The sequence below is a fragment of the Scleropages formosus genome, chromosome 14 (genome assembly GCF_900964775.1).
Source record: "Scleropages formosus chromosome 14, fSclFor1.1, whole genome shotgun sequence".
Classification (NCBI taxonomy): Eukaryota; Metazoa; Chordata; class Actinopteri; order Osteoglossiformes; family Osteoglossidae; genus Scleropages; species Scleropages formosus.
The window spans coordinates 8031156-8045795 of NC_041819.1; the positions used below are offsets into that span (position 1 = coordinate 8031156).

Here is a 14640-nt window from a genome sequence, read left to right on the forward strand (position 1 = left end):
GTCTTATTATTGCATTATTTCTTGCAGAATCTCTATTCCACCTGCTGCTGGAGACCACTGTCCGAAGCACGGGCCTCAGCGACACCACGGGCCAGGCCTTAACGGCCCTCTCCTGCGCTTGCCTCTTCAGTCTGGTGGTCGCCTGGGGGGATACAGGCAAGATCCTGCAGGCCGTGTCTGCCATCCTCACTAACAACGGCAGCCATGCCTGCCAGACCATCCAGGTATTATTTCAGGGGAGGGAAACTACGTGTTAGTAATGTTTCTGCTAAAGTTTTTCACGCAAGCCAGGGGTCGCAGGAGCTCTCCTTAAAGGTTTGTGTGCTTGTAGCCCAACATTGTTAGCCAGCTGCACCTGCACGTTTGGTTTTATTGGAAGTAAGGAGTTATGTGGTACTCTTAGTTAAGCAAATGTATTTGTATGGATTAAGTATTGTTCCAAATGATTTTCCATTACGTGGTCATGTAGTTTTAAATTTGAGTTTTTAAAATGTGGTTTAAGAACCAGAAGGTGTAGTTTAAGTATGAACAAAAGATACAAATATGTTGTGTCAGTTAAGACTTCAGCATTAAGAGCTGGTGACAGTGATATGTAGTTTCAATAGCAGTTGTGTATAACTGGTTAGTTAGTTCCTGCAGAGTCTCTATTCCACTTGCTGCTAGAGTCCACTGTCTAAGTTCATTTGTATTGATTTAGTATTATTCAAAATAATTTTCCCCTGAGCAGTTGGATGGTTTTTCCAGATTTTGACTGTAGCACAGAGATTTTGAGAACATATTTTATCTTAAACTGTACCTCTGCATTAGGTAAACAAATCATTGGACTGTAAAGGCAGGATGTTCACACTGCATAACAGAATGTGAACTCTTTTGGGACTGCCCAATGCAGGCATCTGAGCTGTGGTGCAGCAGGATGTAGATGAGGATGAAATCTCATTGTCCTTTGGAGGCAAAATAATATTATGAATCTACTTGAGGAAGGAGACATATGGCTAATGTCATCTGTACACACTCAGAACTGTATATGCAGTTCTGAAATGCAATTGTGCAAAGCCTCCCTTCTCTTATGATTTCTGTGGTCTTATGTTACCCTTGTTAAATTTACTTATCAGTTAACCTTTCTCAGTGCTGTCAGTTCATCTCTCTGCGTTCACCCTCCATTGAATCCTTTCTGTGAAGGGTGGATTGATGGGGGGAGCAGGGTTGATGTACTCTGGTAGCCTAGGAGACGACTAACTAGAGCATGACTTTGTATACAGTCTAGATCATGGAAGTGGCATTTCAGTCCCTTGGCTCCCTCGTTATTTCCTGGAACAAAAAAATTTGGAAGTGAATGAAGGATGTATCTTTTTGAATTGGAAACTGTCAGAAATATGTGTTCTAAACTGTGTTTTTGTGATCAGTTTCTGCCATAGCTGGTGGTGTCTGGATAGCCTTGCATATCTCTTTGTTTACATTTCCCTTCTATTTTCTTCAACTTTGGGCTTCCCTTGTTTCTGTGAGGGTAGGTTTCTCAGAGGAACTTTAAGGTGTGTGGCCCTCTGCCTAGTGAGGTCCTGGGTGGGTCCTGCCCTGTATTTTGCTCTGCCCACTGATCTAAAAAAATGCTAACGGCTTCATGTGTGAGAAGCTGATAGAGACTGTGTTTCCAAATTTTGTGACAGGAGCTTCTGTTGGGTGCTCCCATGCCACTAATGGATAGTTCAGGGAAGTGGAGAATTTTAAACGTTCATGGGTGTGCTGGTGTAGTAGTTGGAGCTGCTGCCTTTGGACCCAAAGGTTGCAGGTTCCAAACTCACTCGCAGTAGTACCCTTGAGCAAGGTACTTACCCTAAATTGCTCCAGCTGAATTGCCCAACTGTATCAATGGGTAAGTAATGGCAAAGTAGCTTAATGTTGTAAGTTGCATTTGAAAAAAGCATTAGCTAAATGAATAAATGTTGATGTAATACTCAAGGCATGATTTAAAGCTGGACTTAACCTCCTTATTGCTGATATGCACTTACTGAAGATTCTTTAACTGCCACATTTCTCTGTGTTTTTATACCTTGGACTCTTTATGTTAAACGAGTCAGCAAAACAGTTAGCAGTGCTTCAGCTGGAATGAATTCCGCAAGCCTGGAAGATATCAGTTGTCTGAGTCATACTGTATGGAGCCTGAAGTTGGAGAATTCTAGTTTGCAGGCCCCAGCAGTCAGTTTTTATCAAGGATTGTTTGATTCAGTTTGGAATGAAACTCGGATACCTTTCAGGTTGTCTGCCTGGTTCTGAGAACATCACTAAGCATCACACGTTGTCAATGAACACAAAGTATCCTCTTGCATGTTTGTTACAGCCTGTTGGACTGCTGTTTCTCTCAGGTACCGACCATCCTCAGTGCTCTGCAGCGGAGTGTGCAAGCCGTCCTGGTGGGCAAAGTTCAGATCCAGGACTGGTTTGGCAGCGGCATCAAGCGGGCGGCACTAATGAGCAAGTGGATTTTGAGAGATGTATCTGTGGATGAGGATGAGCGCTGCCTGCTCCAGACAGATGGATCTTTCTTGTACTTACTCTGCAAGGATGGCCTTTACAAAGTGGGCTCAGGCTACAGCGGCACAGTGCGGGTACACATCTGCACTCTTTGCATTGTCTTCTCTTCCGAAGATCTCCATCTTCTTTTACTTCCTCTTTTATTCTCCTTAAGTCACATGTTTACAATGACACTTTTCACTAGTTCACTACTACCTGTAAGGCTTCTTGAAAGTGCTGTTTATGTTGTTAGTTCTGTAGAATTAATTCTTTAAAGTCCTGGAGGGCAGAGTCTGAAAGGTTTCTGTTCAGTGTCATCGGTAATCTACTTACTGTCTTCATTTGTGCTGTTTATTTCCCTTTCTGCACTTTGATTCGTGTAAGGACAGCTTGGAAGCCTTACAGGTTCTTGCAGTTATTGATTGCTGCTTCTAATGGTTTTTTCATATTAAATAAATCAAAGCATCAATTTGATGATCTTATGTTACCCGATCAGTAGCACTGACAATGCCTTGTCAGTCTTAGCAGGTGTTCAAAATGTAAAGTAGACTAGTGAGATAATTTAGACAGTGCATTTGAGGCTAGAGATTAGTAGGACTTTGCCCTTATTTTTCAGGGTCATGTGTATAATTCCACGTCGCGCATCAGGAACCGAAAGGAGCGGAGGTCATGGCTGGGCTTTGCTCAGGTAATTCTTCAGACCTTGGGGAGTGTGTGGTCATCCTCGACTGTCATTTGGTGTGTTTTCATGCAGTTTATTGATCTTGTGTTCAAAGCAATCACTCTTGCTGTGATAACAGCAGTTTGGCCCAATCTGTGTCTCCCAAGGGTTGCCTGCTGTACAAGGACGTGAACAGTCATAACATGACTGCTGTCAAAATCAACCCCGAGACTCTGGAGTCGGAAGGATCCATCACCATGCCTGGTACAACCATGTCACCTGTTTTCCATGAGAGACCTCTTTGTTCCTAACTGGAAATCAGTTATATCATGGGGTTTAATTAATTTGATTAAACAGTGAAAGAATTCTATAGAGATACTTATTACAGGTTGTTACTGTTCTGTTATGATTATGACCCATATTTGAAGTATAACAGCTGTTCTTCAATTGACTGATGTGCTGCATTGTAAAGATAATTGTCAACATTATGACAATATCCATCTATCTTTTCCATCAACTCCCTCAAGGTCTGCAAGCAGATGGCCAGAACATTGTGTTCACTGATGGAGAATACATCAATCAGATTGCAGCTTGTAAAGACGTGAGTGAAGTCCTCCACTACCCTTGCACCCGCCTCATCGGGAACGGGGTGCCTTTTGATAAATGTTTTTTGTTGTCACATGCTTTGGCATTCAGAGAAACATGAAAGTGTTAGTATTCTGTTCAGTAGTCCAGTGATGGGTTAATCAGATCAGACATGGTCTGTTGTTCGCCGCTCCGTGGACTGAGTCAGTTTGGGTGGTTTTATCGGAAAAGCAATCCATAGAAAGACTCTTACTGGCTGATCTCCAGAGGTTTTTACTCATCATTGGCTGCCTTTTCTGCAGGATTTGCCTGGTTGCTAGGCGACAGCTTGATGCAGACAGCCAGAATGTGCTGCGCAATCCTTGTTGTGTTTTAGGTTGGAAGAAAAAAAGAGAAAGGTCTCGTTTGTTGACATTGCGATAACTCGCATTCCCGAGGAACAACAAGGAAAATGAGGCCAAACCAGCTTCTGCAACAATGCCATTTTATCATTCAGTTCATTTCAAAGAATTACTGCACCATTTAAACAACGCCTTTCTTATTTTGTGAGTAGGGAAAATTTGTTTGATTTCGTCTTTCTATGTGGTGTTAGGTCATAACAGCGTGGTCAAACTATGGATAAGTTTTACTTGTCTTTTCACCATACCCGCTGAAAAATTGCTTTTTGAGATGGAAAATGGGTGTGGATCAAACCATAAAGCCCCACGTGTCATTTCACAGAAGACTAATCTCACAGGCAGATGCGTCTAAGTTTGTGTAGGGCAATGGGGGATGTGAAAGGCATAACCAGCTGCTGGCTCATTTGTGTACTAGTGTGAGGGTCCAGTGACTGGGCCTGGCGACCCACCTCCCAGGAGGTGACTTGGCAGGAGGGCTCTGATAACACATGCCTCACAGTGGTGATCAAAGCAGTGCCATAGGCCAATCCTGCCACATACTCTGTACTACATGTAAACAATGTGCTTCGTTTGCTGGTACTCCTGTTCCTGGTTTAGTGTCTGAAAGGCTCACAAAATGTTAATGCTTGATGCCACAGAAGAGGATTTGTTGGTTTTTCATGTCACTTTGGATATTAAGGCAGAGTTATTAACCTCTAACCCCATGTATGATTAATGTATTAAAATCTTCACAATTCAGTTTGCAATAAATCCTCGTAAGTGAGAAAAAATACAGAGTACGCTTAAATATGCAGATGAATGTCAGCTGCAGAATTTACACTGAAGATTTTTAGATTAAAACTGTTTTTTGAGCAATTTCATATGCCACTTTTCTGAATCAAACAATAATAGTATGATAGAAAATATACCTGGTAGTGTGTTGTTGCGGTTATGCTCTAGTTGAGGGGCCGAATTCGCATCCCTGCTCCTACTGTATTACTTAATAAATTTTTTACTCTAATTTGCATCAGTAAAAAATTACCAAGATGTGCAAATTGTTAAATTACTTAAGTAGTTTAGTATCCAATGCCGAGAGCAAAGAGCTGTGGACATTAAATCACCAGCTAAATGTTATTTTGTCATGATAGGACTAAAGTTTGATAGGCACTGTTTCTTGTAGCCCGAGTACAGTTACACATCAGACATGGGTCATCTCTTAATTATAATGTGATGTTATAAGAGGAGACAGCGAATTAGGCTTTTACCCCGACTGTGGCTTAACAGAGTTTTTTTTTTTTTTCGTCTTCACACACTGCATCCCAGGATGGATTTGTGGTAAGGATCTACAGCACGAGCAGGGAGCCCGAGCTGCAGCAGGAACTCCAGCTGAAGCTGGCCAGGAAGTGTCTTCACGCCTGTGGGATTTCACTCTTCGACCTGGAGAAGGATCTCCACATCATCAGTGAGACTGCTTGGTTACAGTAGTCTGGGTTTTGGCTGGTTAATTAGCTTGTGGTGAAATTTTGATTTTTCTGTTTGTGCATCAGATTGACTTCATGTCCTCTCCTCAGGTACTGGGTTTGATGAGGAGGCAGCATTGTTGGGGGCAGGCAGGGAGTTTGCACTCATGAAAACAGCTTCAGGGAAGGTATGCTCTTTGAACAGTGAAGTCAAAGTACAATGCTTATTGTGCCCTGTTTGACGTTCCTTTTTTGTTTGGCTGAGTGTGTGATAGAGAATGTCAGCAAGTTTCTGCCTATGAAGCCTCACAATGTATTTTTCAGCTGTAATGCAGACAAATCGGTTAACTTGTGGATAATTATAAGCTTTCTTTTTTTCTATGAGGTAGGTAGACAAGTACAGTATGGTCCATGTCTAACTAGAGGCACGACTATGAACATTCAGGAGACCTCAGACCAAAATACTGGTAATCACTTTAATGGTTTCAAATCTCTGTCACAGCACTAGTTTGTGCTGTGCCTTTTGGAAGGGTGTGTGTTTTAGAGAAGGGCCACTTACCATGTCTTTTGGCTCTGAAAAGGTGTTACCGTGTCAGTCTGTGCCAGACAGTAAGCCAATTCCTTACCCAAGGCATGGTGCTAATGTGATGTTATTTAGCCAGCTTGTAGAAGAGGTTACGTGCTTCAGTAGCCAGTATCAGTTAGATTATTCAATGCATGCAGCTCGGTCTCGAGCCACTGTCGAGGTTCCCCACTGTAAAACAAGGCCAGTTGTGCATTGGGATGACAACACTTGTGCTTTTTCCTACCATGAATTTCAGTGGTTGCACTAAATGAACCGTATAAAGAGCTGTATGTGGTCCGAGAGACAGACACAGTCAAACTGATGAGTGAAAAGCACTTGAATACTTTGACTGTGTTGTCAACACATAGTGGATGAGCCTTTGGGATTGGTTAGGAAGAAAAAAAGCTCACTTTTAACTGGCAGGAGAGTGGACTGTGGACATTTGGTCACATTTCAGCTTGACTTTGCATGCCTAATGTTGCTTTAGCAGGTGATATAGTTGTTCAGGTTGTCACCTTCCAATTGTATCTGGATTTGAATCTCCGCCTCATGTTGTACAAACCCTGAACTGCTGCAGTAAAAATTGACCCAGCTGTAGAAATGAGTAAATAATTGTAAGTGGCTTAACATGCAACCGTAACATTGTAAGTCACTTTGTAGAGAAGTGTCAGCTCAATTAATAATTAATAATAGTTTTATGTGGGAACTACTGATTAAAAGATAAAATTGAAATTTGACATGGAAAATAGTTTGGTTCATGCCTGCAGTTTTTTTTATATCCTACCCTGGGGAAAACTGAAGGATCTAACAGTACGTGTTAAAGACACTGCCGTTGAGTTTATAGTAGGATTTCGGTCTCTTTGGTTATATAATAACTTAGTCTAGTCGGGCAGAATTGTACACTCCTAGAGCAGGACCCTCTTTGAATGTTGTTATCCTGTCATAGGAAGTTTAATGGTCTCTTGACCCTTAATGGCAAATTAAGAGGTATTTGTTTGCTATAGTGTAGCAATAAACGAAGCGTCTAAGTGGGTAAACATGAGGCTGAGTGAGGGAGCGATAAATGGTTAGTGAGTTCAGGTGTGTGAGGCTCATGACTGTTTCTCTTCCTCTGTTCCCAGATCTACTACACTGGGAAGTACCAGAGCTTGGGGATCAAGCAGGGGGGGCCATCAGCAGGAAAGTGGGTGGAGCTCCCTGTTACCAAGTCGCCCAAGATCGTGCAGTTCTCAGTGGGTCACGATGGCTCGCACGCCCTGCTGGTGGCTGAGGATGGCAGCGTCTTCTTCACGGGTTCAGCCAGCAAGGGGGAGGATGGAGAGTCCAGTATGCATTTTCTTACTTAATGTAGAGTAGGGTTTGGAAATCCCTGTTCTTGCTGGTTGCTGGTATTTTGTTCCTGCTGTGCTCACAATTGAAATTACTTTAGATACAATGCAAATTCAGTGTGACTTTTTTTTTTTTTTTTTTTAGTTTTGTTAAACCAAGCTACAGTCAACTCGTTAGTTTTAGATGAGGGTTGCTTTCCAGAAAAGGACGTGTTATGCAAAAACTGCATTTTCTTAACATGTTTTTCCCACAGATTTGTTCAACTAATGCATAAGCAGTCCCATGCATGCCTAATTTACCGCATGTTTATCTTGTCTAATCTTAACTTTCAGTGGAAAACAGACACAAACCACCAAGAATAAGCACAATACAGTAATAATATGTAAATACAGTAAATAATCAGTACAGTTCCAAAATTAAGAAGAAAATGGAAACTGGCGTTCAGGAAACGTCAGTTTCCATTCTCTACACTTTGCCTCATTTTTATTAATCAAAGCTTGTTTTGTAGCAGTTCAGAATTCGTAGCTTTTATTAGTGAAAAACAAAATTAAAACAGTAAAAAAAAAAAAAAAAAACATTAAATATGACTGACCTGGCAATAGGACACTTGAGATGTGATGTAACAGCTGTGAGGGAGGAGTAGGGAGAGGAAGGAAGAGGAGGTGGTTCATCAAAGTCTGAGTCCTTCTCTGATGAGAATGTCAACTGCACAACAGGTGCTGTGGAGGCCTAGGCTCTTGTACATTGTAAACATTTGGGTTTGTGTAGTTTTGAGAAATGTGTGTATATGGGATTTTTTTTTAAACCCCAAAACACATAAATTGTGAGTTGACTGTATGTTACAGTGAAACTTTACTTGTTCCCTTTATTCCTTGATTTGTGACACAAGAAGCCTTCTATCTGCATATTTTAGTGCACAGAATGAATATACTTTTATGTTCAAAAAATATATGCAGTGAAAAATAATATTTCTTGGAAGCTTGGCTTTAAGTTTTATTTTTATTTCAATGTGCAGATTTTTATATTCTTCTTTTTTTAACTTGCATTTATTCATTTAGCTGGCACTTTTCTCCAAAGCAACATGCAATATTAAGCTACCAGAACACAATGTTATTTACTGTTTTAAACAGTATTTGCAGTGAAACTGAAACAGAACAAAATTAATTAACATGTTAATTAGTATCGATTGCGTGGTCATTTATACTTAAGGCCTAAGAACAATTAGGAAGTTCATGATTAATTGCAATAATTAAAACTATTGTTCAGTATAAGGGGGAAAAAAAAATAAAGATTTGAAAACAATTTACATTTTACACTTTATTCACAGTAATTGTAAAATAATGGGGCATTCTAGCAGAGGTATTTGGTTTAGGTGAACGATTTCAATCAAAATTCATCTGTTCTGAGAAAATAAGAACTGAGCTGGAAGGAAAACCATCATGCACTGTGGCTCAAGGGTACCAGTAGTGCTGAACCCTTATTTATATGAATGCGTGATTCACATGCTTAACAGCCTAAAAGGTATATTTCACGTTAGTAGATATCTCTTACCATTGTGACAAATTCAGCTAACTATTTAGTGCTGCTGTTCAGTATTTTTTCACTCAAACTGGGCTATTTTTTTAAATGACATAATAGATAAAATTAAATGTTCTCCCTGTTTGACTTTTATCAGTGAGCACATTATGTTTTGTGTTATGGTAGCCAAGAGCAGAAGGCAGCCGAAGCCCTACAAGCCCAAGAAGATGATCAAGCTGGAGTCCAAGACGGCTGTGTACAGTGCCTGCAACAATGGCAGCAGCAGCATCGTTACCAAGGACGGCGAGCTCTACATGTTCGGGAAGGACGCCATCTACAGTGACAGCAGCTGTGAGTGGGATTGGTTAGAAGAGCTCACTTCCTGCAACGCTCCTGCTATATGTACACCTGCTCATCCAGCTGGTGTCTAAGGAAATGTTAATGCAACCTCCATATTAGTAACTTATATCTCTATAGTATAGGGTTTTTATTATTAAAAAAAAAAAAGATCTACCTGACTACCACTTGTAAAACTAGAAAACTGAATGTTGAAGGACTAGCATTGGCTGTTGATTGCAGTAATCCCCCATCAATAACAAGAGCACCTTTAAACTCTCAATGGTTTTCACCTTCTGCTTTCACATATGCAGCACTAATCATAGTTAATTTACTTGGTAGCTTTAAATGAAGACACATTCAGATGTTGTCTTTTATGCTTTAGCCTGCAGCTACACAAAATGTTAACTGAATGCATACATACAGTAGTGCAACTGCTGTCATGTCATTTCACCTGGATTCACAGTAACTGTGTGGTAGGAATCAGTGTTTGCTTTTTATCATACACTCTTCACAAGCGTATGGTGAATTGAATACTCATTTCCTCCATCCTGGGATTCCCTTCAGGCCAGGTCACGGACCTGAAGGGGCACTTTGTGACCCAGGTGGCCATGGGGAAGGCCCACACATGTGTCCTCACAAAGGGCGGAGAGCTGTGGACATTTGGGGTCAACAACAAAGGGCAATGTGGCCGTGACACGGGGGCCATGAGCCAGGCTGGTAAAGGTAAAGACTTCGGCCACATCAAAATAGCTGCATATCTTTTGCAGGACGTGAATGTGATTAGGTGCCTTCCCTTTTTGGGAAAGGAGAGCTGTGCTATGCACCATGTATGTGTTGTTGGTGACTTGGAGTATTGGGAACACAGTCTTTATTTTGGAATGAACCTCACTAAGCAAGGTCTGTGGTTGCACTTTAATGATGTTTGTGCTTGATACATTTCAGCATTTGGTGTGGAGAACATGGCCACTGCCATGGATGAGGACCTTGAGGAGGAGCTGGAGGAACGTGAGGAGAAGCCTCTCATGTGCCAGCCAGGCACCCACAAGTGGAGGCTGGAGCAGTGCATGGTGTGCACCATATGTGGGGACTGCACGGGCTACGGAGCCAGCTGTGTTAGCAGTGGCCGTCCTGACAGAGTGCCTGGAGGGTGAGCGACATCCTACAGCGGCCCTGCTGTGCCCATTTCTCAGTGCAGAATGTTAAGCTCACTCATTTTGGGCATTGTGACCCTTTGTAGTCAACCAATCTCATATTTAGTAAGATCACAGTGCAGACACGGGCTATTAGTTTGAACCAGACCTCAGATAAAATATGAAAGTAAGCACTGAGCAAATCAACTCACTTTTCCACGTTTGTGTGTTTGGGTATGCGAAAGTGATCACTACGGGACCGCCAGCAGTGCTGACAGTTACCACTTTTCTGGGGGAAGACATTGTGCTTATATACTTTGTCCTTGAGTACATTTGCAAGTTTTGTATTTGTGACTATACTGCAGTGTCATGAATTAACAAAATGAGTGTGATAGTATTTACAATTGTGTCTTTTTCAGCTGGAATTACTGATCCATAATGTTTTTTTCATATTCGGCTTTTGGTCAGAGAACATACATTAAGTCCATTTGTAATTTCCAAAAAGCTAATTAGCGTGTTATTTTATATACCATGCAATCAAAACATGTGGTGCATGGTTAGATAATACTAAAAGGTGTTTATTGTGTTCATTTAAATTTACAAGTCCTTTCAGCCTTAGATGCAGAACCAGTACAGAATGCAAATGTGCGTGTGTGTGTAAACAACTTTGAGAGAGAAAGGAGAATATCTGATGTTAATTCAGGGGTAGCAATCCAATCACAGCCTTTACTGGAACTGGAACTTTAAAGTGAAATAATGTACATGGTGCAATGCATCACTTATTTCCTGCTTTAGAGGCATCAGCATGTGAAAGCTCTGACTTTGCTTTAAGTGTCAGAGGGGCAAATGTTGCGATTACTGTTTAGTGCCGCAGTGTTGCTGACGTAACGTTTGTCTGCAGGGTCTGTGGCTGCGGCTCGGGCGAGTCAGGCTGCGCTGCCTGCGGTTGCTGCAAGGCCTGCGCACGTGAACTTGACGGCCAAGAGGCACGGCAACGTGGTATCTTTGACGCTGTGAAGGAGATGATTCCGCTGGACCTGCTCCTCGGTATGAACCCAGGGAGATGGTGTTATCGCTCTTGGCGCATCATGTTCGAACAGGAGTTTTGAGTTGTGCTGTCTGGCACAATACACTTTAGAGTACCCAGTTAGCTCACAACGTAAATCAAGACAGCAGGTAGCATAGTGCTTAGAGCCACAATCTTGCCGTGGCAAGACCGGAGCTCAAGTTTTATATCCCGCTGTAGTACCCTTGAATAATGTACTTGGCCTTGATTGATAAGTGAAACTACTCTGCTGCATAAATGGGCAAATCATTGTTAGTCAATTGGATCACAGGCCTAAAATTTTGATTTTCTTTGGAGAAAAGTATAAGCTAAATGAATTAATAAGCACAGCAACAATAATAATAATAATAATAATAATGAGAAGATGGATAACCACCTAGTTAAATCAGGTGGTGCTCCACATGAGTAGGTCAAACAGCTACAAGGAACTCCTCATATTAAACCAGACTGCTTTACATGCTATCCAATGAGCTCTGGCCTGCTTGCATGTCGCAGCCGTTCCATATCAGAACATTACTCGCTTCATCACTGTCTGCTAACAGTGTCATTGCTTCACGCTCGTGACGGCGCCTGTTTGCTCCCGTTATCAGCTCTGTCATTCATCTCTCCCATCTGTTTTCTCTGTTTCCTTCTCTGCCCAAATATCTCCTTCGACCATTTTGTTTTAGCTGTGCCTGTCCCTCCCCCTCCAGGCGTGAACATCGAGGAGCATATCCAGATCCGGCAGGAGGAGAAGCGGCAGCGGGTGAACCGCAGACAGAGGCTCGAAGAAGGTCGAGGTACGAACCCTCTGTCCTGCATGCATTGTCCACCCTCAAGGGTGCTGTTGGTTTTACACAGGAGAGACTGGAGTTGTGAGACAGAATTGTTCAGGACTACAGCGCATAAACATCAGTTAAGGTGTCTTAATATTTCTGTTCTCTTTGTTCGGTGTTATTGTGGTGGACTCAGCCACACGTTATAAGGACATTACCTCACTGCTTCATTTGGCTGTGTCCTTTACAGCTCATCTTGAAGGTCTTGAGTCTTGCTCATGATCATGCTTTACATGTCCCATTAAGGACAACAAAAACTGTCATTTTAGTTTTCAAGATGACTCTGTCCTGGAACCTGCTTCCTTGTAGGAGAAGCCATTGGTTTTTTTTTTTTTTTTTTTTTTTGTTCGTACATGGGTGTTCTATGCGACCTACCTGGTTAGTTGAGCTCCTGTTTTGTGTGTTCATGATTTCTTGTATGTTACCCTGTCCCCATCCATCCATGAGCTTCCCCCATGCATGTGAAGGTTTCTTTCTCCCTCAGGCCCCTTTGTTTTCCCTGGTCCCCTCTTTATGCACCAGCGAGAGCAGGCGCTAGCCAGGCTAAGACCCCTTCAGGCCCAGCTAAAGCATAAGCGGGACAAACACAAAGGTACTGCGGCCTTCCTTCACGGAGGAGAGCAGGGTGGCCCCTGTCACCCTCAGCCACCTGTCCCTTTCTGTGCTTTCCTGGCTCTGATATACCCACTTCAGATACTGTAGTATCACTTCCTTTTTGTACACTAGACTTTCAGATATGTTGATGCCAGTAGAGTGTAGGTCTTTCCTGGGGGGCTGCAGTCTGTGAAGGTTTTCACTTCTTCTGAGCATTCATGGGCTTGTTCATACTGGACATTTTCTGTGACTGAACCAGTTTTCCAGTCTTCTTCCATCTTGGCTGTATACAGTGTAAAACCTGCACACACAGCAAGCCCCCAGGGAGCAAAAACTTGCAATTTTCAGTTAATTGTTGAGAGCCAACTTGGCCATTGACTGTGACATCTTAGTCTCTGGATTACGATGTGTAGTGTCTGCCTTTTTGTTAATTAAAAATCAGTATTTTAGTCAGATGGGAGTTAATTACCACTCAATAGTTTAAACGAGAAGAAACTGATAGAATATCAATTAGCAAACATTGTTTGGAATGGACTGAAGGGCTTAAGCTAATTTCTGAATCTGAGCCTGTGACATTTCTATCAGAGATTGCAGAGCAGTTACATACACTACTGTCATTGTAGTCAGGTGAATAAATATCTGATTTATAATTCGTGTTTAAGTGAAAGTTAATTACAATTGTAAACCTATTGCAACACAGTAGAATAAGCTGTACCTAATGGTTATATTGGGAGAAAAGCCATACATAAACAATATAGGTATTAACCATACAGCTTAACTGTATGTGTTTCATTTATTTAAAAAGAAAAAAAAAAACTAATAAAGCCCACTCATCACAGTTCCACTTTAGCCACTGGGGGATTATTCCCTCAATCTGTTGTGTTCACTTTTGTGTCAGAATTAAATATTTGAGGAAAGAGAAGCTCTTCCTTTAGCTCCTTCCCCTCCCAAGGCATGATTTGCTTTATACAAGTGACTGTTGTGCTGTGTGGCTCCTCCCATTGCTCCTCATGCACGTCTCCCATTGGTCACACTTACCTTGACACGGGATTCCCGATTGGTCCTTCATGACATTTGTTGCCAGGTGGAAAATAGCTTCAGGAAAGACCATCCACAAATGTGTGTGAAGAGCAGTTATTCTTAGGAACGTTTGATTTTCACTATTATAATCTAAACTCACTATCTTAACACTTTTGATTTGTACGTTCCCTGTCTAGAGTTTACTTGTGATCTTCTCAGGTTTTCTGTAACTTTTTTCCAAATTCAAGTGGGATGCCAGTACATTTATACTGAATGTTCTCTTTGGATTTAAGTAATATTTGTGCAGTTGTTTTTTATATCCTTGAAAATATCAGAAAAAGAACCTTTACTTGCTAGTGCTATTTTAATAAACCATTTAAGTCAATTCCATTCTTGAAATCACAGCAATCCATCCCAGCTGCAGTTTCCTGACTGAAAGGTCATGTCTTTTTCCAAGTGATTAGCAAATAGTTGCCACAAGTTCTATGTTTCAAGCTCCATTGTTGTTTTCAGAGGGCAGGTTTTGGCCTGTGGTTTTTTTTTTTTTTTTTTTTTTTTTTTTTTGGGTCATTTCCAGAACCTGAAGAAAAGTGATCAACTAGCCATATCATGTTTGTCTTCATAATCACATCCTTCTCCTTGATATGGATTTTTCATTGTTGTTTTTGTGTGT

The 14640-nt window shown here is 41.6% G+C and overlaps 1 protein-coding gene across 7 annotated transcripts in view; it reads left to right on the forward strand.

The window, feature by feature from the left end:
* LOC108920533 (E3 ubiquitin-protein ligase MYCBP2) overlaps positions 1-14640 on the forward strand; it is a 69033-nt gene that overhangs the window by 18754 nt on the left and 35639 nt on the right. For 3 of the 7 annotated variants that reach the window (XM_029258058.1, XM_029258060.1, XM_029258063.1), the window contains exons 5-18: positions 28-224; positions 2361-2603; positions 3125-3196; positions 3337-3433; positions 3697-3770; positions 5455-5593; positions 5703-5779; positions 7278-7482; positions 9190-9354; positions 9907-10065; positions 10285-10489; positions 11374-11519; positions 12207-12317; positions 12838-12945. In XM_029258058.1, coding sequence (XP_029113891.1) covers positions 28-224; positions 2361-2603; positions 3125-3196; positions 3337-3433; positions 3697-3770; positions 5455-5593; positions 5703-5779; positions 7278-7482; positions 9190-9354; positions 9907-10065; positions 10285-10489; positions 11374-11519; positions 12207-12317; positions 12838-12945 — 1998 coding nt within the window. The remainder of the gene's footprint in view (positions 1-27; positions 225-2360; positions 2604-3124; positions 3197-3336; positions 3434-3696; positions 3771-5454; positions 5594-5702; positions 5780-7277; positions 7483-9189; positions 9355-9906; positions 10066-10284; positions 10490-11373; positions 11520-12206; positions 12318-12837; positions 12946-14640) is intronic. The other 4 variants (XM_029258059.1, XM_029258064.1, XM_029258061.1 and 1 more) reach the window with 3 other exon arrangements.